At 41.4% G+C, this 25,272-nt stretch overlaps 1 protein-coding gene across 1 annotated transcript in view; it reads right to left on the reverse strand.

Moving 5' to 3' along the window:
- agpat5 (1-acylglycerol-3-phosphate O-acyltransferase 5 (lysophosphatidic acid acyltransferase, epsilon)) overlaps positions 1 to 25,272 on the reverse strand; it is a 158,421-nt gene that overhangs the window by 121,289 nt on the left and 11,860 nt on the right. The window contains exons 2-3 of the mRNA XM_063038917.1: positions 5,280 to 5,349; positions 2,718 to 2,833 (exon numbers count right to left, since the gene is read on the reverse strand). Coding sequence (XP_062894987.1) covers positions 2,718 to 2,833; positions 5,280 to 5,349 — 186 coding nt within the window. The remainder of the gene's footprint in view (positions 1 to 2,717; positions 2,834 to 5,279; positions 5,350 to 25,272) is intronic.

A 25,272-nucleotide genomic window follows, 5' to 3' on the forward strand; every position in this document is an offset into this window, starting at 1 on the left:
ACATTTTCACAGTGAAATTAAACAAAGTCAAAAGTGAATACAAAATATCAGCGAACAGCAAATGCACGTGTAACCAGTACGAGCGCTGAGCCACAACTGACGTCTGGCGGCCTCTGCTAGTGCTGCCATGTCACACCTGAGTGATGTCAGCTGTTGGCAGAAAAAAAACTTCGTATTTTGGAGCTTTTTGGATCTCAGAATTTCGGATAATGGAATGTGCATCTGTATTTGATTCAGCGTATGTATAATCACTTGGATAATAGATTTCCTGATGATGAGTTTACAGAACGGCAAGCTTTTGATCCCATTGCTATTGCAATCACAACCAATTTGGAAAAGAAAATGTTATACGATTGACAAAAAAAAATACTCAGCTACTATTACAAATTACAATGCCTCAAACATCATAGCAATATTGCAACTTGAAATGTGCCGTTTCTGAGAAAATTACGACTGGTTCAATTAAGACATTCACTGATAAGTTGAACTACGTACTCAGAAATAAAAAACTTGAAGAACTGTCAATTCTTGTTAACATTGTTGGAACACTTCATCATGGTTCTAATGCTGTCTGTGAATGTCGATTCAGTCGTATGAATTCAATCAAATGCAAATCCAGAAACAGACTAGAAGTAGAACATTTGAAAGATCTAATGAGTATTAAAACATTTTTCATCTGGATGCGAAATTAATCTGGACACAGTTTATAGACCATGGATTTTAATGAAGACAGACAAGAAAAAGTTTACAAAACATGGAAGTTTCTTTGTACTGTATTTCATTATATCCTTCAATTAATAAAATCAAAAGTCTGTGATAATTCAATTTTCATTTTAAATATTCATGGTATGCATATTAAAAACTAAAGTGCTGACAGCTTTCAGACTAAAAATATTCTGCACAGAGCAATGTTTTATTTATTTATTTGTTTGTTTGTTTGTTTACAGGATGTGGGCGTCGCCAGCTAAGCCAGCATTTATTTTCCATCCCTAGTTGGTGACGATGAGCTGCCTTCTTGAACCGCTGCAGTCCTGAGGTGCAGGTATATCCACAGCGCTGTTCCGGAGGGAATTCCATGATTTTGAACCAGCAACAATGAAGGAACAACGATATGTTTCCAAGTCCGAATGGAGAGTGATTTGGAGGGAGATTTCCAAATGATGGTGTTCCCAGGTATCTGCTGTTCTCGTCTTTTTCAATAGGAGTGGTTGTGGGTCTGGAAGGTGCCGCCTTAGGAACTTTGGTGTGTTGTTGCAGTCCATCTTGTAGATAGTAAACATTGCTGCAACTGTTCATCGATGGTGAAGGGATTAGATGCTTGTTGAAGGGGTACCAATCAAGTGGGCTGCCCTGTACTGGATGGTGTCAAGCATCTTCAGTGTTGATGGAGCTGCACTCATCCAAGCAGGTGGTGAGTATTCCATTACACTCCTGACCTGAGCATTGTACATGGTGGACAGGCTTTGGAGAGTCAGGAGGTGAGTTACACTCCACAGGATTCCTAGACTTTGGCCTGCTCTGTATATATGGCTAGACCAGTTCAGGTTCCTGTCAATAGTAACCCCCAGGATGCTGATAATAGGAGATTCAGTGACAGTGATGCCATTGAATGTCAAGGGACCATGATTAGAGTCTCTCTTGCTGGAGATGGTTATTGCCTGGCACTTGCATGGCTCGAATGTTACTTGCCACTTGTCAGCCCAAGCCTGGATATTGTCCAGGTCCTGCTGCATGGTGGGTATGAACTGCTTCATTCTCAAAAGTCACGAATGGTGCAGAACATTGTGCAGTCATCTGTGAACATCCCGACTTCTGACCTTATGACAGAAGGTCGGTCATTGATGAAGCAGCTGAAGATGGTTGATCCACGCAGATGTAAAAAAATAATAGAGGGAACATTGAGAAGGCAAATTCAATAACATATGGAACAATGTGAAAGAGGCTGCTGAAGCCATTAGTACATTATGATCGATACACATGGGAAAGCAAAATAACAACTGGCTAATTGCAACTGGCGCACTGAAGCCTATCCATTAGCGCAATGCTATTACAGCACCAAGTGTAAGATCGGGATTCAATTCCCGCCACAGTCTACAAGAAGTTTGTACATTCTCTCTATGACTACATGGGCTTCCTGTGGGTGCTCTGGTTTCTTCCCACATTCCAAAGATTCACCATTACTGAGTTGTGGGCATAATACGTTGGCACTAGAAGTGTAGCAATGCTAGCAAGTTGCCCAGCATAATCCTCACTGATTTGATCTGAGGCAAACAACAAATAAACCTCATCTTCTTAGTGTTCTCTATTTTTGGTTTCAAAGAATTGTGTATGAAGAATGTGGTTGATACTGAAGCTGATATCTAATTCACAACAATTTTTTTTCTAAATGTCTCAACACTACAGAAACTGGTCAACCACAAAATGCCTGAGGGGAAAGAAACAGATTATATTACCCTTTGAAATGAAGTTGCTTATCATGTTTCCCACACTCGCTATGTTTCAAGGATTCAAAGTACATATGCAGTATACAACCTTAAGATTCATCTTCCCACACACAGCCATGAAACGAAGAAAACCATGGAACCCGTTCAAAATAAAAATCCCCCTCCCCACATGCAATAAAAAAAAAGCAAAAATACAGAATATAAAACACAAGATTCAAAGTGTCCAGACACATTCAGTTCAATCTAGCGCTGTGTTTAGAAGAGGCACCATACCTGAGAGAAGTACCATCCATACAACGGAAGCCACTTCAGTCCATCCTTCAGGACGTAACGCACATGGCCTAATGCACTTTGTCTGATTGCTAACATGTCTGCAATGATCCAGTCAACTGAATAGGAAGAAAATATATTGTTCATATATATTCCTGGTGCATTATGTTCAATAATACAAACAGCAGAAAACTAAACAAAAAGTATTTACCATTCAAAAAGTAGCTTATCAAGTCAAATAGTCAAACATATGTACTCTGTAACATTTTCAATGAATGAGTATACAGGTATCCCCCGCTTTTCAGATGTTCGCTTTACGAAACCTCACTGTTACAAAAGACCTACATTAGTACCCTGTTTTCAGAAGGTATTTTCACTGTTACGAAAAAAAAATCAGCACGCGATAAAAGGCAGAGCGCCCCGAGCAGCCGCTCTCCCCCGGATTCAGAACTGTTTTGCTTTAACATGTGCCTGTGAGCAGCCATTTGCAAGATGAGTTCTATGGTATCGGAAAAGCCTGAAAGAGCTCGTAAGGGTGTTACACTTACGGTAAAACTAGGCATAATTAAGTGTTTTGATCGTGGTGAACGAAGTAAGGACAACACGAGTTTGGCTTGTGGAAGCTGACGAACATGATGTTGAAGAGGTTTTGGCATCCCATCACCAAGAACTGACAGATGAAGAGCTGATCCAATTGGAAGAAAAAAGAATAACAATCGAAACCGAATGAGTAATGACAAAGTACAACTTCAATTTTGAAAGAGTACGTCAGTTTGGGGGATATTTGCAGGATGGTTTGAGTCCTTATTAAAGAACTGTGTGATAGAAAACTGCGCGATAGAAAACTGCGCGAGGCTCAGCAGTCAAGCAAGCCTTCCACATCAGCCACAGCAGACGACGAACCTCGACCTTCGACATGGAGGCAGGCAGAGATAGAAGATGAGCTGCCTGCTCTAATGGAAACAGGCGACGAGATGACACCCCACTGTCCCACCACCCCAACCCCCAGGCCACGGACAGATACCGATTCGCTGAGAATGCAAAGCTAGCCGGGAGGCACACAGCGCATCTTTAAGAAAAAAAACTGAAATAAAAATGCTAATTAATTAGGTGCCGCCGACACGTAATTGTCAGCCCAGATCAGAGACGATGCAATCGGAAACCGGCACTGATCTGGGCCGACAATTACGGGCGGCACCTAATTAATTAGCATGTTTGTTTTGGCTTTTTTCTTAAAGATGCACTGTGTACCTCCCAGCTACCGCTGGACCCCTGCGTTCTTTGCAGCAATGTATCGCTCAACGGCCCGGAGGGTGAAGGCCACTGCACCACCCAAACTCCGACAAGTCTAACACACCATCGTGTGTTTGGCGCTGTCTTCCCGCGCACATTACACACAATCTAACCTGGACTAAAACACTACCTAAATAGTCAAGGCAGGACAGCAGTGTCTACACTTTGAGGCATGCAAGGCTCCTCAACCCAATTCTAACAACTTTCTACAGAACAATCAAGAATGTCCTGTATGGCTGCATCACTGTGTGGTACAGAAACTGCAAAATCTTACAAAGCACAGTAAAAACTGCTGATGGGATCACCGGGGTCTCTCCCGTTTGTGATATTGTGTTGTACAAGGGCCCAAAGCACTGTTGAGGACCCCTACTACCACCATCCGACAATCTCTGTGACCCACTACCATAAGGAAAGAGGTACAAAAGCAGCAGGACTAGGACCATCAGACTGGGGAACAGCTTCTTCCCTCAAACTGTGAGACAAATGAATACCCTGCCACCACAAAAGTCTCGTCACTAGGACAGCAAGCTGTTTACAGTACTGTCTATATTTTAATAACTTAGTACTGGTAATATTGTGTTTTATGTACTTTGTTTGATATACATTTCTGGGTGCATTGCAGCCCAGAGGAATGTCATTTCTTTTGGTTGCATGTATGTAGTCAGATGATGAAAAACTTGAACTTAAATACCAGAAGTGCTGTTGCAGTGTGTCGATTATACACTTAAAACTGAATAGAACAGTTTCAGGTGGGTGACAATGGAAATGTCCCGCTATAGGATGATGAAGTTAACCACATGAGAAGCTGCAGCAATGAGGAATAGAACACCCATGATGCCAGCAGGATGTTAATCAGAACCATCTGGAACTGTGGCAGAGATGGAAAGCTAATTGAAGGGAACAAAGATGGACACCAATTTGAGATGCAGCAACATATTAAGTATGTTACCATGAGTTTGAATTGATTACCAAACTTGCAACACATTAATTTAAAACAGAAGGTTTGCCAACATTTTCTTGTTCCTCTCAACAGAAGAATCTGTATCTTCCAGATTTCCAAAAACAAAAGAACTTGGAATAATTGCTAACATGTTACAAATGAAAGACTGAAACCTAGGAGTGAACAATAGAATAAGATTTAACACGGTAATTTGTTGTTGAAGAATTCAAAGGGGATTTGAAATATACAAGAATAAATACCATTTAAGAATCAGAACACACAATTTAAAGACCTAATAACTGACAAGAAAATACAAAGCCAAGTTAACACACCTGTGCACTGATGATTAGACAAGTATATCACATTCTCCTTTTTGCTTGGCAGGGCTCCATATATAACAATCTGCAAAAACATAAGATATGAAAAGTATGAACCTGCATTGGAAGAGGAGATGCAATTGAAGATTTCACCACAAAAACAATCAGAGTTTTTTCAGCATTTAAAAACAGAGCATGCCCCCGTTGCTGTTCATTTTTGTACATTTTTCCTTGTCACCTCATTTCTCACCCTTTCTCTACTATACTCAACATTACCATTCCCCTCTCTCCAACTAAGAGTATCTTTATTGTTCGGGAGGAACTCCATTAAGCTAAAATGCTGCATTTCATTTCAGATACTTTCTGACCTGTTGAGTAGTTCCAGCATTGTTGTATTGCTTAAGTCTTATAACAAGATTCCTCCAGAAGTAAGATAAAATGCAGCTTGGAAGAAAGCTTTAAAAGGCATCAATTCAAAAATGTCCATCTGGCATCATCAATCGTGTCATAGGTCTTGGAATTTTAAATAATTTTTAAAACTGACCAACAAATTTATGATGTGTGATGGCAGCACATTTCAGTTGGATAATGTATTGAAAACTCATTTCCTACTATACTTCCAAGGAATTCAGCATGGTCACATATTTTACTGTGATGTCCCAAAAATAAGGACAGGACTCAATGCAGATGAAAATTAATGAAAAGGCATAATTCTGTTTAAACTTAAAGTAATAAACGGCTCAGCAAACATTTTGGAATCAACATCAAACATCAAGAACATAGCATTTTTGTAACTCCCCAGACATTCACGTCATTTCAAAGCACTTAACTGCCAACCAAACCAGTCTTCCAAACAAGATTGAGCATCCAACCTGTGTTAACTTTAGGATGGTTAAGCACCAATTATCAAACCAAATGCATGTTCTTGTCCAAATATACAATTGACTTGACATAAAAGTCAATGTCAAATACATTAAAAATAAAATTTGAGATAATCAAAATGTACCTTAAATATTCAAGATTGTTTAATGCCATTTCCAGAACATAAGTGTAAAGCAGAATGGAATAATTGTTACTTGGGATCTGATGCCACACAAAAAAACGATAAGAAAATAATAATAAAACCCGAATAAATACAAATACATAAGATAGCTATATAGATAGATTGATTTATGTCCATAAAGCAATGCTAGGTGCAGAAGCATCTGTACAAAAGATAACTAACAGGAAATGATAAAGCAGTGGTGGTTGTGGTGTTGAGGGGTGAGTTAGCGGGTGAAGATGTTTATCAGCCTTACTGCTTAGGGAAAGTAACTGTTTTTGAGTCTGATGGCTCTGACATAGATGCGATGTAGCCTCCTCCCTGATGGAAGTAGGGCAAACAGTCCAATCATGAGCAGGCTGGAAGGGATAGTTCATGATGAAAAGAAATCGAATACTCAAATTCTTGAACAACTTCAGCAGTTCTGAACACTAACAATCTAAAAATCTGAATTAACCAGCAATCATGGATTTAAAGCCCATTGGATAACAAACAACCTTAATTGCCTAAAATCTACATTAAAAAGCTAGTAGAGATTTTAAAATCCTTAGAAATGTGAGAAACTAACAAATCATTGATCCATATAACAATTACAGCACAGAAACAGGTCATCGCAGTCCTTCTAGTCCGTGCCAAACGCTTACTCTCACCTAGTCCCACCGACCTGCACTCAACCCATAACCCTCTATTCCTTTCCCGTCCATATAACTGTCCAATTTAACTTTAAACGACAACATCGAACCTGCCTCAACCACTTCTGCTGGAAGCTCGTTCCACACAGCTACCATTCTGAGTAAAGTTCCCCCTCATGTTACCCCTAAACTTTTGCCCTTTAACTCTCAACTCATGTCCTCTTGTTTGAATCTCCCTCACTCTCAATGGAAAAAGCCTATCCACGTCAACTCTATCTACCTCCCTCATAATTTTAAATACCTCTATCAAGTCCCCCCTCAACCTTCTACGTTCCAAAGAATAAAGACCCAACTTGTTCAACCTTTCTGTGTAACTTAGGTGACGAAACCCTGGTAACATTCCAGTAAATCTTCTCTGTACTTTCTCTATTTTGTTGACATCTTTCCTATAATTCGGTAACCAAAACTGTACACAATACTCCAAATTTGGCCTCACCAATGCCTTGTACAATTTCAACATTACATCCCAACTCCTATACTCAATGCTCTGATTAATAAAGGCCAGCATACCAAAAGCTTTCTTCACCACCCTATCCACATGAGATTCCACCTTCAGGGAACTATGCACCATTATTCCTAGATCCCTCTGTTCTACAGCATTCTTCAATGCCCTACCATTTACCATGTATGTCCTATTTTGATTAGTTCTACCAAATGTAGCACCTCACATTTATCAGCATTAAACTCCATCTGATATCTTTCAGCCCACTCTTCTAACTGGCCTAAATCTCTCTGCAAGCTTTGAAAACCTACTTCATTATCCACAACTTCACCTATATGGTTCTGAAAATTTCCACACTTGACTGTGTTGGTGTCAACTTGCAATTTGCTTTGGAAAAAAACAGGGTACATCATTATTCTTTAAGCGGTAACTTCAAGTGGTAGCAGAAAAACACAGGCTAAAGTTGTCCTTTGCCCTGTTTGTTCTCAGAAGGAGCAAACGCAAAGGGCCCCACATGCCATATGGTGGTATCAAAAAGGATAGAACACAAAGGCGAAGGAGAGTCTGAAATTACTCTGGTTTCGTAAAGAACTACAGCTTTCCTCAAGAGTCTCATTTATGAACTTAACGCAAAGCAAGCTGTAGGAGGACGTCAGCAAGTCAGGCAACATCTGTGGAGGAAAATTGTCATTCAACATTCCTCTGAGTTCCTCCAGCATTTTTGTTTACTTCAGTCATTGACCAACTTGTCTGTGCCAAACTATTATTCTACCCAGTCCACAGCCTTCCATACCCCTCCCATCCATGTACTTATGCAAATTCTCTGAAAATGTTGCAATCAAACTTGCATCCAGGACTTCCGCTGGCAGTTCATTCCACACTTTCACCACCCTCTTAGTGTGGAAGATCCACCCCACCCCACCCCCCAGAAATATTTCACCTTTCACGCTAAGGCTATAACTTCTAGCTCTAGCCTCATCCATCCTTGGTGTAAAAAGCCTGTTTGCATCAGATTCCAGCACTTGTAGTGTTTTGTCTTCATCAGCTACACTGCCTAATGGTCACATCCCAAAAGTATCCAGAACACTTTCCACCACTTTCTGACAACTGCCCCCAATCAAACCATCTGCTCCCACCCACCATATGATGAGTCCAGTAAACGTATGCCTCGTGTTTGCCATCCACCCACCCAAACAATTCTCTCCAGAGTTCACTGTGATCCTCTTCTCAACTCCCCTGTCCTGTCACCTCTGAAAGAGAGTATGCAGAGGATGATCATTCATGGCAGGATATTAGAACCACTTCAAAACAGGTTCCAAACACGCCTTACATATAAATCACATTCAGCTAATGAGACATTGCTTGACCATTCCTATGCCATGACCATGGAGTGCCACTTCAAGATAAGCATTTATCCATTTCAGATTGAGGTGGCAAAAATCTTCAAGTGTGGAATTCTAAATCCCAAATAACTACAGAACCTCAGCTGTTAAGTATTTTCATTTGAGAGCAATATATGTTTTGGACAAAAAACAAAACATGAAAGAACACAGATCAGATTTTGAAAAGGACTCAAGGGATTGACTTTGTTGTAATTTTTACACGCAAGGGCCCTGACAGGCCTGTAACTACTTCTATTGCCACTCATATTTACACTCAGTGGCTGCTTTATTAGGTACACCTGATCATTAATGCCATATCTAATTAGCCTAAATATGGCAGCAACTCAATTTTTAAAAAAGCACACAGACATGGTCAAGAGGTTCAGCTGTTCAGTCAAATTACAGGTCGACCTTCTATAATCCGGCACCATTGGGACTTGAGGAGTGCCAGATTAGTAAAAATGCAGAATTACAGAAGGATCACATTAAGCAATAGCTAACCACCTCATCATACCTTTAAAATATCAAAGGATTCAAAGGTTCATTTAATGTCAGAGAAATGTATACAATATACCTCCTGAAATGCTTTTTCTTCGCAACCATCTACGAAAACAGAGGAGTGCCCCAAAGAATTAAGTGTTAGAACCCCTAAGATCCCCCGCCCCCGCACGTAAGCGGCAGCAAGCGACAAACCCCTCTCCCACCGGCAAAAAAATAAAGCACACCCACTACCAGCACCCAAGTGTGAGCTAAGCATAGCAAAGACACAGACTCGCAGTTATCCCAAAGACTACATTGTTCACCTGATATTCGACATGCAGCAGGCTCTCTCTCTCTCCTAATAAGGGAGAAAGAGGTGACTTATGTAAATCAGTACAAGTTAGACAATAATGAAACAGAAATATTAAATGAGTAGCAAGTGAAATTCTAATAACAGGCACAGATTATTGAGGGAATCTTCGTTAGTTTCTTTTCCTCCGCTTAGTAATATGCTTAAATTCAGCAGGTCACCACGTCTGATATGAGGTCGTTGGCAGAAGAGAACAGAGCGCCGGCCGGGCGACGCTGGAAGGCAGTGCACGACTGCCGGCAGGCAGGAGATAAGGCGGATCGACCCAGCGTGCACTAGCTCCCCTACTGCTGGCGGGTGCTGGGCGGCCACGCCTCATGCAAATTATATTAATAAATGCAGGAAAACAAGCAGGAATTGCCTGTCTGTGCTTACAAGAGCATGCCAACATGTGAACAGATCTAGTGCAACCAAAACAATGCGCAGCAGATTGGTATGGTTGCCCGGAAAATTTGAAATTACAGTTGCACCGAAAATTTGAAGTAGTGTGGATTTTCAAAGGAACCGGATTACAGGTAGTCGGATTAGTGAAGATCGACCTGTATCAGAATGGGAAAGAAATGAGATCTACTCTGTCCATAGACTAATCATTGGTGCTAGATAAGGTAGTTTGCTTATCTCAGCAACTGATCTCCTGGATGTCTCTAGAGATTACCCAAAATGCTGTGAAAAACAAATGTGAGCAAATACAAATTGTTAGTGAGAGGTCAGACAAGAATGGTCAGAGTGGTTCAAACTGACAATAAGGCAGAAGTAACTGAAACAACCACGTGTTACAGCAGTAATGTGCAGAAGAGCATCTGAATGCACATCAATCCTTGAAGTGAATTGGCTCCAGCAGCAGAAGACCATAAGATACACACCATGGCCACTTTATTAGGTATATGAAGTGATCACTGTGTGTGTATTTCTATTTAGGGCTGGACTTTGGAAGGACACAAATAAGTTACTTCCAAACAAATTTCCATGTTATCAGTAAGTGTTGAGTTGCACTCCATCCCCTAAACTGAAAATTCGAAGGAAAAGAGCACAACATACTGTACATGAGGATCAATTACTAACATTGAGATTTAAAGAGTAGGAGAAAACTGCGGAGTCCAGAACGCTCATGCACCAACCATCATGTTACGTTTACTGAATGTAATGTGAAGTTTAACAAGGTTTTGGTCTCTCTGAGCATAACAATACTTTTTAACGCTTTATTTAAACATCCTCAGAATCTATAACAAGTAGGCAGAGCATGGGAGGGGAAATTGGCTCCAATTGTGTTTTTTAGAACAAAAAAAACAATGTTTGTGCACAAACAGGGTATCACAAGAGATTACTTGGAGGAAGACAAATATGACATGCAAACTATGCTGTAGGTATATGCCCACATTAGTGTATAATCTAAAATAGTTTTAGATTTGTCAAGCCATCCAAGCAGCCAAGAATATCAAACAAAACAGAACATTTTTAATTTTAAACGATTCGTAAATAATTTTCCCACCGAGTTATTTTTTTCTTATACTTGAACAAAAGCTTTTTTTCATCATGTCAATGCACATACTTCAAGATGTCAAAATTTGCTAGATCTGCGGTAAAATTACAAAATAAGGCAACCTTCATCATAGGACACATAGATCTGTTCTGAGAATGTATCATTCGGCACTGGCACTTATCCAAACTGCTGCAAGTTTTAATTTATGCATCCTATTTAGAGATATAGCACTACACTGTCAAATGTAAAAGCAACTTCCCATCCATTGTGCCATACTGTTATCCCCCAGAGGACATATTTCCCAACCACCATTGGGCTTTTCTTCTGTAATTTTTTCAAATCAGAATACAGAAGTTTCTGTTGAACATCTTGAGTCACTTTCCACACCTCTTTTGCTTCATATTTGTTGATTTCATTGACTATTTCTAACATTTCTTTCAGACTACTAAAGGGCAAGACCAGAGCGAGCACTATAAAGACAACATTACTGCAATAGACCATTAACTACAGATGCTGCAATATCAGACGTCTACAGCAACAGGTCAATCATCCAGACTTCCCATGGAGTCTCTGGACAACCCCCTCCACCACTGTCATTCCAAGGGCCTCTGGTTCCCATCTCCATTTATCCCAGTGCTTATCTATTCACCCAACCCCAGACAACAGACTTGTGTCTTTCTGGTGAAGACCCACTAAATCAAACCAATCACATCTGTCATGAACCAATGAACTATTCTGCATTAAAAGGATTTTAAACTCTGTCAAGTGTTTACCTTGTAGATGATTTCTTCCTCCAAAAACAGGCATGTATACCAACTTTTGCAAAAAAGTAAATAATGCACCCAAGTGTTATTGAAGTCTGAAGTAAATGGCAAACAATGACATTTAAAAACTACTAAGACACATGAAAAGGCAGGGAATGGAGAGATAAAGACCACATGCAGACAGATGGAATTGGATTGGCATCATGAACAGCACAGAAATGGTGGACCAAAGAACCCTGCTTTTATGCTGTAACATTCTACATCCTCAGCAATTTTACATAATGTCAGCAACTCAGCCACCATTTGTTTTTAAGTTCTCTCTTTATTCTCGATAGAGACAGGTGCTGGAGAGGTGAATATATATAAGAGACTCAAGACAGTTATCACGAGGAATTCTGCAGATGCTGGAAATTCAAGCAACACACATCAAAGTTGCTGGTGAATGCAGCAGGCCAGGCAGCATCTCTAGGAAGAGGTACAGTCGACATTTAGTCCTGACGAAGAGTCTCGGCCCGTAACGTTGACTGTACCTCTTCCTAGAGATGCTGCCTGGCCTGCTGCGTTCTCCAGCAACTTTGATGTGTGTTGTCAAGACAGTTATTGTTTTTTTTAAATTTACTGACTATATTAACCCATCATCAATGCTTTTGGATTCAAATTCAATAAAAATCATTTGTATCATTTCCTGTACACAACTGTATAGGAAAATGAAATAATTTTTATTCCGGAACTGATGCAGCATAAAAAACACACCAAGATAAAGAACACAATAGAAAAAAAACACAAGTGGTACACAAGATAGTTATATAAAATTGATCGTATGTACATAAAGTGACACTAAGTACAGGACTGTCTGTACATAAGATGCCTTTGACAGGAAATGATAAAGTAGTGGTGGTAGGGCGGGAGAATATGAAGCATCTTAATGCAATTCAAACTGGTTACATTTTTTCACTTGGATTCAGAGCATTCCCACATTACCCTTCGCATTCTAGTAAATTAAGCATTCTGAAATAACATAATTGCCAGAAGTTCAGCATCTTATTACAGTGCTGGAGGACTGACATACCGGGTGTGTGTGTGTGTGTGTGTGTGTGTGTGTGTGTGTGTGTGTGTGTGTGTGTGTGTGTGTGTGTGTGTGTGTGTGTGTGTGTGTGTGTGTGTGTGTGTGAGTGAGTGAGTGAGTGAGTGAGTGAGTGAGTGAGTGAGTGAGAGAGAGAGAGAGAGAGAGAGAGAGAGAGAGACAGACAGACAGACAGACAGACAGAACAATGTTGCTGCTTCCTCCAATTACAGGCCGACCTTTCTTTTTCTCCCACACTCCTCTGGCCATTTCTCACTTCTCTGCTACTATGAGTTCCCTGAGGCAATTTATTGAATTTGGTGACAGGACAGGAATCTGATCTGGAATACATCAGATTTATGCCATTATGATACTGAAATAGCAAGAGGCAGTGCTTGAAGTATTTATACTTCCCTGTAACTGATAATGGCAGTGCCTCAGCCCAAAGAATATTCTAACTAAGAACATTAAAAATTAACAATACATTTGAAGCTTATGTATGTAACCCATGGACTCACTTTCAAGGACTCCACAACTTATGTTCTCAATACTTAGTACTCAATTTTTTTTAAAAACACACTTGTTTGTCCATTTCTGTGTGCAGTTTTCATTGATTCTATTGTGTTTCTTCGTATTTACTGTGAATCCCCCAAAAAATGAATCTCAGGGTTGTATAAGGTGACATGTATAATAAACTTATTTGAACTTTGAAGCCTCCAGAGATGTGGATTAATACTGTTCATCTTATTCATGCAGAGCAACAATTTAAACAAACCATTGCATTCGATCTTCTACCAATGTGAACTCCCTACCCGAGTGAGATTTACCACAACTCTTAATAAATATAACCACATTCATAATTGCCTTTTGAAATTAAAATTTATAAGATCTTGCCAGGCATTTGCCCAACAGGCTAAATGACCGGGAAATAGATGAAACACTAATCTAAAATCAATATTCTGTCCAGACCAATAAACCTTCAAAATTTTATTACCAGGGTAACTCTTCAGCTTGAGTAGTTTCTAATCCTTACTGAAATGCATTTCAAGTACATTTTACGCTGGGCAACTTGGTAAATAGCATTGAAGATTTTGCCCGGACAAAAATTTTAAAACCGAATCTAAAACTGAACGAATTTGTCAATTTTATCTCAGTTGATGTTAACATCTACTTTTAACAGTGGGGCTCAAAAGCTTGTGAACCCTGTAGAATTTTCTCTATTTTTGCATAAATATGACCTAAAATGTGATCAGATCTTCATGCAAGTCCCAAAACTAGAATACAAGAACCCAATTAAATAAACTCAAAAACATTATACCTGTTCATTTATTTGTTAAGAAAAATGATCCAATATTATGCACATTTGTTGGAAAAAGTATGTGAACGTTTGCTTTCAGTAACTGGTGTGACCCTGTCTTTTTAAACCATTCTGGTGTTGATTTACTCTTTTGCCTTTTGAATCGTTGTCTTGTTACATTATCCAACTTGTATTAAGCTTCAGATGATGGACTGCTACCCTGACATTCTCCTGTAAAATGTCTAGATACAACTATGAATTTATTGTTCCCTCAATAACTGCAAGCTGTCCAGGCCCTGAGACACCAATGCAGCCCCAAACCATGATGTTCCTTCCACCATGTTTCACAGATGGGATGAGTGTTGGTGTGCAGTGCCCTTTTTTCCTGAAACGTTACCGTGTTTATTTCTGCACAATAGTTGGTCTCATCCGTCCACAGAACATTGCCCCAGCATTGTAGAACATTTCCTCTGCAAACTGCAGATGTGCAGCAATGTTTTGTTTGGAAAGCAGTGGGTTCCTCCATGGTGTCCTTCCATAAACACCATTCTTGTTCAGTGTTTTTCTGAAAGCGGACACATGAACAGAGACATAGCAAGCTCTACAGCTTTTTGCTGTTACCTTTATGTTTTTTTTTCCACCTACTTCAGCATTGCACACTGTGCTCTTGGTGTGATCTTTGCAGGATGCCCACTCTTAGAGAGAGTAGCAACACTATTGAGTTTCCTCCATTTGTAGACGATTTCTCTTACTATGGACGGATGAACATTGAGATCTTAAGAAATGCTTTTATAGCCTTTTCCCGCTTGGTGCATCTCTACAATTCTTCTTCTAAGGTCCTCTGAAAGTAGTTTTGATTGAGGTCTGGTGCACATAACAGATCTTGCAGGCTCTGTCAGTAACCTGATTTTGTGCGTTCTTTTTATTTCAAAATACAGGGCAGGGCACCTCTACAATCCAAACCTCCAATCTCATCTCATGGATTGGAACAACTGACTTCAACTAGCTTTTATAGAAGACGTTACCCCAGAGGTTCACATACTTTTTCCAACAAATGCATATTGGATCATCTTCTCAATAAATAAATAAACAAGTACAATGTTTTTGTGTTTTTTATTTAATTGAGTTCTCTTTATCTAATTTTAGGACTCGCATGAAGATCTGATCACATTTTCTGTCATATTTATGCAGAAATAGAGAAAATTCTACAGGGTTCACAAACTTATTAGCACCACTGTAATTTTGTTATTATTCCTGAAAAAAATTCAATTTTGTTTCATCCAATGCAATAAGTCACCAGTTGCTAGTTTGGTATTATTAAACATTACTCTTCAAACAAAACAGAACACCTCCTCAGTTGGGCACCATACCATTCTGAAAGTGCAGATACAGTATAAATCACTGCTTTCGTACAACATGGATTCACTGAATCACATTAAAAAAAACAATCCAGAACAAGAAAAACTTTTCTGCTTTTGCTCTAGACAACTGTTTAGGTCTCATGACGCTCTTTCAACACTCATTCAAATGTTTATTTGAAAATCAACAGCTTTTGGAAGCTCATTGTCAAGTATAACATTTACATTTCCAGAAATGAAAGTGAATGCACAATAGGATTCAGCATGATCTAATTATTTTATGTTCAGGTTAACAGCTCCAAGACCATCCTCAGTGTTTAGGTCATTTGAAACCAATTACTGCAAGCGAGCACCCACACTGTTTCTCCCCCACCCCCCCCGCCCCCCCAAACTGACTGCATGTACACTCTCACCTATCCTCGCCTCAGATCCAACAGGTACAACTGCAACACTTAAGAGGGTTATGAGAAAAATGCAGGCAACAGGGAACCACAGCAACAATGTTCCGTTTGGGCCGAAAGGATTACTTCCATGCATGTACTACAGAACAGAGATAGTTCTCTTCACCCTCATCATTTACCTCACCAGCTTCTGCACCCAGCAGATTGCCCTTTTGCCACCTCTGCAAGCACAATGGGATCCCACATCTTCCTCTCTTCTCCCCAGCCCTGACCCCCTTCTGCAGGGCACACTCATCCTTTAAATCCCTGGCATTTTCCATAGGATAAGCAATGCTTGCGCCTGCACCTTTTCCTTCATCACCAACCAGGGACACAAAATGCCCCTCCAGCTGAGGGTGAAATTCACATGTACTTCCACCATCCTGTCTTATTGAACTTGGTGCTCTCGGTGTGGGCTCCTTAAAATCTGCGAGAAAAAGAAACATACAGGGCAACTTTTTACCACAGCACCCATGCTCTGTCCATAGCAGCCATACTGAGCTCCTGGCACAGCATCTCCACTTCTCTTTCCATTCCCACAGCATTCCATCTTCCCTCAGCCATCTCCACACCATGGTGAGGTCAAACACAAAGTAGAAGAAGAGCACCTTATATTTTCCTCGGGAAGATGACAACGTAATGGTAGGAACATTGCTTGAAAATGGAAAATTCACTCTCCTTTTCTTCACCTTTACCGTTCCTCTCCTCCCCCAACCCTTTTACAAGATCTTCCCTCAATGATTTTCAATAATCACCCATACACCTATCCAACTGGGTTTCATACCTCCTCTCCTCACCTGCTTATCACCTCTACCTGGTATCCCTCTTCCTCCCCTTTCTCCCATGATCTACTCTCCTCTCCTATCAAGATTCCTCCTTCTTCAGCTCTTTACTTTTTCCACCCATCTCCTCCCAACTTCCAACTCCATCCCCCTCACTCACCTGGCTTCACCTGTCACCTATCACCTGATGAAGGGTCTTGGACCAAAACATTTTTCCATAGATGTTTCCTGGCCTCGTGAGTTCCTCCTGCATTTTGTGTGTGTTGCTTGGATTTCCAGCATCTGCAGATTTTCTCGTTTGTAATTCACCCACCAGCTTCCAGCTTTTAATCCTTCCCTTCCTCCCACCTTTTCCTGGCATCTTCCCCTTTCCAGTCATGATGAAGGGTCTTGCTCTCCAAAACATCAATAGTGTTTTATTCATTTCCACAGATGCTGCCTCATCTGCTGTTCCTCCAGCATTTTGTGTGCTGCCCTGAATTACCAGCATCTGTAGAATGTGTTTATTATTTCTTCTCCATCATTTTGTTGACCTTCTTAGGTAAAAGTACAGTAGGCATCCTCTAGTTTTCAGGAATTTCACTTGTGATTAAAGATGAAGCAAATCTCTCTGCAATTTCTTCTCCAGTTTCCCACAAAGTCCAATGATACACTCGGGCAGGCCCTGGAGTTTTATCCAGCTTAATGAGTGTTAAGGCTTTGGTCCAAAACAATAACACATTTGCCTCAATTCCGTAGCATTGATGATCTCCACAGCAAAAATTGATGAGAAATACTCATTTAAAATCACAACTTAAACAGTTATGCTAATCATGAAGGGGATCTATTCTTGTCCTAGCCACAATCTGCGAGTGGAAAGGTACTATTAATGTTTCAGGTCCTAATGTGGGGTTGAACTCAAAAATCAATACTTCCTTCCATCCCACAGATGCTCAATTCACTCAGTTCCTTTAAAAGACTGCTGCTGCGAGACATCCCAACAGGATGACAAGGAAAAAGAAAATGTCCGAAAGAAATAGTAGTAACAATTTCCTCCACATCAAAGACAGTGGATCTGAGTAGAGGCAGAATGCATATAAAGCAAGTGCAAGAAGAGCCAGGAAAGTGGCTATAAACTATTATTGCTACATGCACAGTACCTAGAAAATCTTCCACTTCATGTCATCCAGGTGGATAATGACACACACACAATGCCCAATTTATTATTAGGTTCCTCCTGTACCTAACAAACTGGCCACTGAGTGTATATTCATGATCATCTGCTGTCCATTCACCTCAAGCTTCAATGTGTTGTGTGTTTTTCTGCACACAAAGATACTTTTCTGCACACCACTATTGTAATGTAAACAACAGGAATTCTGCAGATGCTGGAAATTCAAGCAACACACATCACAAGCAACACGTCAGGACGAAGGGTCTCGGCCTGAAACGTCTTCCTAGAGATGCTGCCTGGCCTGCTGCGTTCACCAGCAACTTTGATGTGTGTTACTATTGTAATGTGTAGTTTCTTGAGTTACAGTCACCTTCTTGTCAACTTCAACCAGTCAGGCCATTCTCCTCTACCCTCTCTAGTTAACAATACATTCTCACCCACAGAAATACTGCTCACTGCGATTTATTTTTCTTTTCACACTATTTTCTCTTAACTCTATAAATTGTTGTGTATGAAAATCCCTGGAGATCAGCAGTTTCTGAGATTCTCCAACTACCCCATTTGGCACATTCCATGGTCAAACTCACTTATTCCTCATTCCTTCCTCATTCTGACGATTGGTCTCAACAAATGAACCTCTTAACCATGTTTGCATTAAGTTGCTGCTACATGATTGCTGATTAGATATTTGTATTGTTGAGGTGCACCTAATAAAGTGGTCACTGAGTGTACCTCAGTATGAGGCCGTTAAAGAAAACAGAATGCCAAATCTGTGAGTGCAGGTAGAACGGATAACACAAGGCAAAACCATAAAAGAATGCAATCACAAACATAGAAATCAGACTGTTGTCATGGAGTATTGGCAACCAATGCAACCTAGCGTGAAGTATAACCCAAAGTTTAAATGTTTAGGTGGAAAACCAACCAGAACAGTTTTAAAATAGTTGAGTCTGAAATAGTCACAGTTCAAGGGCTTTTTACTACTGAAGGGCTGACATGGCAATTCTGGAATCTAAAACAAGCAGTCTTGTGATGGAGAAAGGGTGCGGTAGACCCAAAGTTCCTGCCTGCTCCTGTTCCACCGAACTTGTATCTACCTACCTGGACTCCATTTTGTCACCCATAGTTCAGTACCTCCCCATCTAAGTCCGGGATACATCCCATGCCCTCCACCTCTTCAATAACTTGCAGTTCCCTGGTCCCAACCGCTTCATTTTCACTTTGGATGTCCAATCCCTATACAGGTGTCCCCCGTATTTTGAACGTTCGCTTTACAAAACCTCACTGTTACGAAAGACCTACATTAGTACCCTATTTTCACTTCCAGAAGGTGTTTTCACTGTTACGAAAAAAAATTCAACGCGCGAAAAAAGGCAGAGCGTGCCCCGAGCAGCCGCTCTCCCCCGGATTCGGAACTGCATTGCTTTAACACGTGCCTGTGAACAGCCGTTCGCAAGATGAGTTCTATGGTATTGGAAAAGCCTGAAAGAGCTCGTAAGGGTGTTACACTTACGGTAAAACTAGACATAACTAAGTGTTTCGATCATGGTGAACGAAGTAAGGACAAAGTGAGTTTGGCTTGTGGAAGCTGATGAACATGATGTTGAAGAGGTTTTGGCATCCCATCACCAAGAACTGACAGATGAAGAGCTGAAGCAATTGGAAGAAAAAAGGATAACAATCGAAACCGAATGAGTAATGATAAAGTACAACTTTAATTTTGAAAGGGTACGTCGGTTTAGGAGATATTTGCAGGATGGTTTGAGTCCTTATTAAAGAACTGTGTGATAGAAAAATGCGCGAGGCTCAGCAGTCAAGCAAGCCTTCCACATCAGCCACAGCAGACAACGAACCTCGACCTTCGACATCGAGGCAGGCAGAGATAGAAGAAGATGAGCTGCCTGCTCTAATGGAAACAGACGACAAGATGATACCCCAGTGCCCCACCACCCCAACCCCCAGGCCACAGACAGATACTGATTTGCGGAAAATGCAACGGTAGCCAGGACGCACACAACACATCTTTAAGAAAAAAGCCAAAATAAACATGCTAATTAATTAGGTGCCGCCAACACGTAATTATCGGCCCAGATCAGAGACGACGCAATCGGAAATCAGCACTGATCTGGGCCGACAATTACGTGTCGGGCGGCACCTAATTAATTAGCATGTTTATTTCGGCTTTTTTCTTAAAGATGTGCTGAGTACCTCCTGGCTACTGTTGGACCCCTGCATGCTTCGTGGCAATGTAACGGGTCGGTGGCCAGGAGGGTGGGGACTACTGTAGCACCCAACCTGCGACGACTCAGCCTAACACACCATCATCAGTGTGCTCGGCGCTGTCTTCCCGATTCCCGTAAGTGATACTACACTGCACATATATTATTTCTACTTTATATAGGCTGTGTATTTTTACGTGTTATTTTGTATGATTTGGCAGCTTCATAGCTTAAAGGTTACTGGGGAGAGTGTTCTTGCCAATAGCACTTGCGTGAGATTTTCCGCCGACAGCGCTTGCGTGAGATTTTCACTACGGAGAACAGTTCAGTAATGATTGTGGAAAAGTATATCTACTTTATATAGGCTGTGTATTTATCATATCATTCCTGCTTTTACTATATGTTACCGTTATTTTAGGTTTTGTGTGTTATCTGGCAATGATTTGGTAGGTTATTTTTGGGTCTGCGAACGCTCACAGAATTTTCCAATATAAATAAGTGGTAATTGCTTCTTCGCTTTACGACATTTCGGCTTACAAACCATTTCATAGGAACACTCTACCTTCGGATGGCGGGAGAAACCTGTACACCTCCATTCCCCATCAAGAAGAACTCAAAGCCCTCCGCTACTTTCTGGATAACAGACCTCACCAGTTCCCCACCACTACTACCCTCCTCCAGTTGGTGGAACTGGTTCTCACACCCAATAACTTCTCTTTTAGCTCTTCCCACTTTCTTCAGACTAAGGGTGTAACTATGGGAACTCGCATGGGCCCTAGCTATGCCTGCCTCTTCGCTGGATATGTGGAACAGTCTGTACTCCAGACCTATTCTGGTACTGCTCCCCAACTTTTCCTTCGGTACATTGACAACTACATTGGTGCTGCTTCCTGCACCCACGCTGAGCTCGTCAATTTCATCGACCTTACTTCTAACTTCCACCCAGCCCTCAAATTCACTTGGTCTATCTCAGACACTTCACTCCCCTTTCTCGATCTCTCGGTCTCCATCTCTGGAGACAGACTGTCCACTGACATCTTCTACAAGCCCACTGACTCTCATATCTACCTCAACTATACTTCTTCCCACCCCGCCACATGCAAAAAAATGCCATTCCCTATTCCCAGTTCCTTCACCTCCACCGCATCTGCTCTGAGGATGAGGTTTTCCGTTCCAGGACATCTCAACCTTAATCTTAAGGATCGGGGTTTCCCTTCTGCTGTCATCAATGATGCCCTCACCCGCATCTCCTCCATTTCCTGCACTTCGGCTCTCAACCCATCCTCCTGCCACAACAGGGACAGAGTTCCCCTTGTCCTCACCACCCCACCAGCCTCCGGATCCAGCACATTATCCTCCACAACTTCCGCCACCTTCAACAGGACCCCACCACTAAGCACATCTTTCCCTCTCCATATCTCTCCACTTTCCGCAGGGATCGGTCCCTCCGTGACTCCCTGGTCCACACATCCCTCCCTACGGATCTCCCACCTGGCACTTATCCTTGTAAGCGCAAGTGCTACACCTGTCCCTACACCTCCTCTCTTGCCACCATTCAGGGCCCCAAACAGTCCTTCCAAGTGAGGCAACACTTCACTTGTGAGTCTGTTGGGGTCATCTATTGCATCCGGTGCTCCTGGTGCGGCCTCCTCTACATCGGTGAAACCCGACGCAGATTGGGGGACCACTTTATCCAGCACCTCCGCTCCGTCCGCCACAACAGACAAGATCTCCCCAGTAGCCACCCACTTCAACTCCGCTTTCCACGCTCATTCAGATATGTCCATACATGGCCTCCTCTACTGCCATGATGAGGCTAAACTCAGGTTGGAGGAGCAACACCTCATATACCGTCCAGGTAGTCTCCAGCCCCTTGGTATGAACATAGAATTCTCCAACTTCTGGTAATTCCCTCCCCCTCCCTTCCCCTATCCCTATGTCACTCTGCCCCCTCCCCCAGCTGCCTATCACCTCCCTCATGGTTCCACCTCCTTCTACTACCCATTGTGTTTTCCTCTATTCCTTCTTCACCTTTCCTGCCTATCACCTCCCTGCTTCCCCTACCCCACCTCTTTATCTTTCCCCTTACTGGTTTTTCACCTGGAACCTACCAGCCTTTTCCTTCCCACCCTCCCCCCACCTTCTTTATAGGGCCTCTGCCCCTTCCCTCTACAGTCCTGACAAAGGGTTCCGGCCCGAAACATCGACCAATCTTTTCCACAGATGCTGCCCGACCTGCTCAGTTCCTCCAGTTTGTTGTGATGGAGAAAATTTGGAGTCCAAACTCATCGCTGAGATGATCAGGATTCTAAGATTGCTAAAGATACATTGGATTCTGAATCCAAGATTCCAGAAGTCAGGAAAGAGGCACAAAACTTGTTGCTTCACAATTGTTTTGATAAACGTTGATAGAACAAAAGAAACAGGAGCAGAAGCTAGCAGCAGAAGGCTTAAAGGCAAAAAGATGAGGATGTTAAGATCAAGATAGCGCTGACCTCACGGTGCAGCTCTTTTATACTCATAGATAAGGAAAAATTCCATTTAAATTTGTTAATAATGGTTAACCAATGAGATAGTGTTTATACAAATAATGTAGAAGCTTCCAGAATCCTACTTTGTATAATCACTAGGAACCATAATAAACTATTACATGCATGTAATGTTTATTTAAAATACAAGCAGGTAATTGTTAAGCTCTAAAGAAAATATCAACTAAACAGTCCAATATAATTAAACAGTTGGACCCAACAGATACTGCATGGGTTATGGTAGATCAGAATCAGATTTATTTTCACCAACATGTGACATGAAATTTAACTTAGCAGCAGCAGTTCAATGCAATACATTATCTAGCAGAGAGAAAAAAAATATATATAGTAAATAAAATAAAAATAATAAACAAGTAAATCAATTACATATATTGAATAGATTTTTTAAAACGTGCAAAAACAAAAATATTAAAATAAAGTGCGATAGTGTCCAAAGATTCAATGTCTATTTAGGAATAGGATGGCAGAGGGGAAGAAGCTGTTCCTGAATCGCTGAGTGTGTGCCTTCGGGCTTCTGTACCTCCTACCTGATGGTAACAGTGAGAAAAGGGCATGCCTGAGTGCTGGAAGTCCTTAATAATGGACGTTGCCTTTCTGAGACACCGCTCTGTGAAGGTGTCCCTGGTACTTTGTAGGCTAGTACCCAAGATGGAGCTGACTTGATTTACAACCTTCTGCAGCTTCTTTCAGTGCTATGCAATAGACCCTCCATACCAGACAGTGATGCAGCCTGTCAGAATGCTCTCCACAGTACAACTACAGAAGTTTTTGATTGTATTTGTTGACATGCCAAATCTCTTCAAACTCCGAATGAAGTTTAGCTTCTGTCTTGCCTTCTTTATAACTATATTAATATGTTGGGACCAGGTTATATCCTCAGAGATCTTGACACCCAGGAACTTGAAACTGCTCACTCTCTCTACTTCTGATCCCTCTGTAAGGATTGGTATGTGTTCCTTCTTACCCTTCCTGAAGTCCACAATCAGTTCTTTCTTCTTACTGACATTGAGTGCCAGGTTGTTGCTGCAGCACCACTCCACCAGTTAGCACATCTCACTCCTGTACTCCCTCTCATCACCTGCTGTGATTCTACCAACAATGCTTGTATCGTCAACAAATTTATAGATGATATTTGAGCTATGCCTAGCCACACAGTCATGTGTATACAGAGAGTAGAGCAGTGGGATAAGCACACACTCCTCAGGTGCACCAGTGTTGATCGTCAGCAAGGAGGATATATTATCACCAATCCGCAGATTGTGGTCTTCCGGTTAGGAAGTTGAGGATCCAATTGCAGAGGGAGGTTCTGCAACTCCTCAATCAGAATTGTGCGAATGATGGTAGTAAATGCTGAGCTATAGTCAATGAACAGCATCTTGACGTAGGTGTCTCTGTTGTTCAGGTAGTCTAAAGCCATGTGGAGAGCCATTGAGATTGCATCTGCCGTTGACCTACTGTGGCTATAGGCAAATTGCAATGGGTCCAGGTCCTTGCTCTCAAAGATGCCACAAATGACTTTGTTCCTACTATCTGTTAAACATAACAGATAGCAAAGACATGGAACCAAGACAAGAGAAGTGACAAAGAGGAAATACTGTTTTTATAATTGTACATTAACAAGCTAATTTCACCTCTTTGGATAATGTAATGTAGGAGCAATGGGTAGACGAGTAGAGGGTTCCTTTACACATAGGGAAAAGTCAGCATGCAGCAAGGCAGCTTAATTGATCATAATGAAGAAGCTCCTTAAAACATAGAAGCAGAACTAGGCTAGCCTACAAAGTACCCAGGAAATCTTCAGGGAGCGGAGTCTCAGGAAGGCAGTGTCCATTATTAAGGACCTCCGGCACCCAGGACATACCCTTTTCTCACTGTTACCATCAGGTAGGAGGTACAGAAGCCTGAAGGATCACACTCAGCGATTCAGGAACAGCTTCTTCCCCTCTACCATCCGATTCCTAAATGGATACAGTATTTCTGTTTTTGCATGGCTTTTAATCTATTCAATATACGTAATTGATTTACTCATTTATTTATCAGTATTATTTTTTTCTCTCTGCTAGATTATGTATTGCATTGAACTGCTGCTAAGTTAACAAATTTCACGTCACATGCCAGTGATAATAAAACTGATTCTGATAATTGGCCCATTGAATCTGCTCCACCAATCCACCATGGCTGATTTACTATTCCTCTCAATCCCATTCTACTGCTTTCTCCCCATAACCTTTGACACTCTGACTAATCAAGAACCCATCAGCCTCTACTTTAAATATACCCAATGACTTGGCCTCCACAACTGTCTGTGGCAATGGATTCCATAGATTCACCACCCCCTGGCTAAAGAAATTCCCCTTCATCTGTTTTAAAAGGATGTCCTTCTATTCCGAGGCTGTGCCCTCAGGTCCTAGGTCCATGGAAATATGATCCATGCACTCAAGTCCAGGTACTGCTTACATCCACCACGCAGCCATGGACATGACAGTGAAGATTGC

The sequence above is a fragment of the Mobula hypostoma genome, chromosome 2, assembly GCF_963921235.1.
Source record: "Mobula hypostoma chromosome 2, sMobHyp1.1, whole genome shotgun sequence".
NCBI classification, from domain to species: domain Eukaryota; kingdom Metazoa; phylum Chordata; class Chondrichthyes; order Myliobatiformes; family Myliobatidae; genus Mobula; species Mobula hypostoma.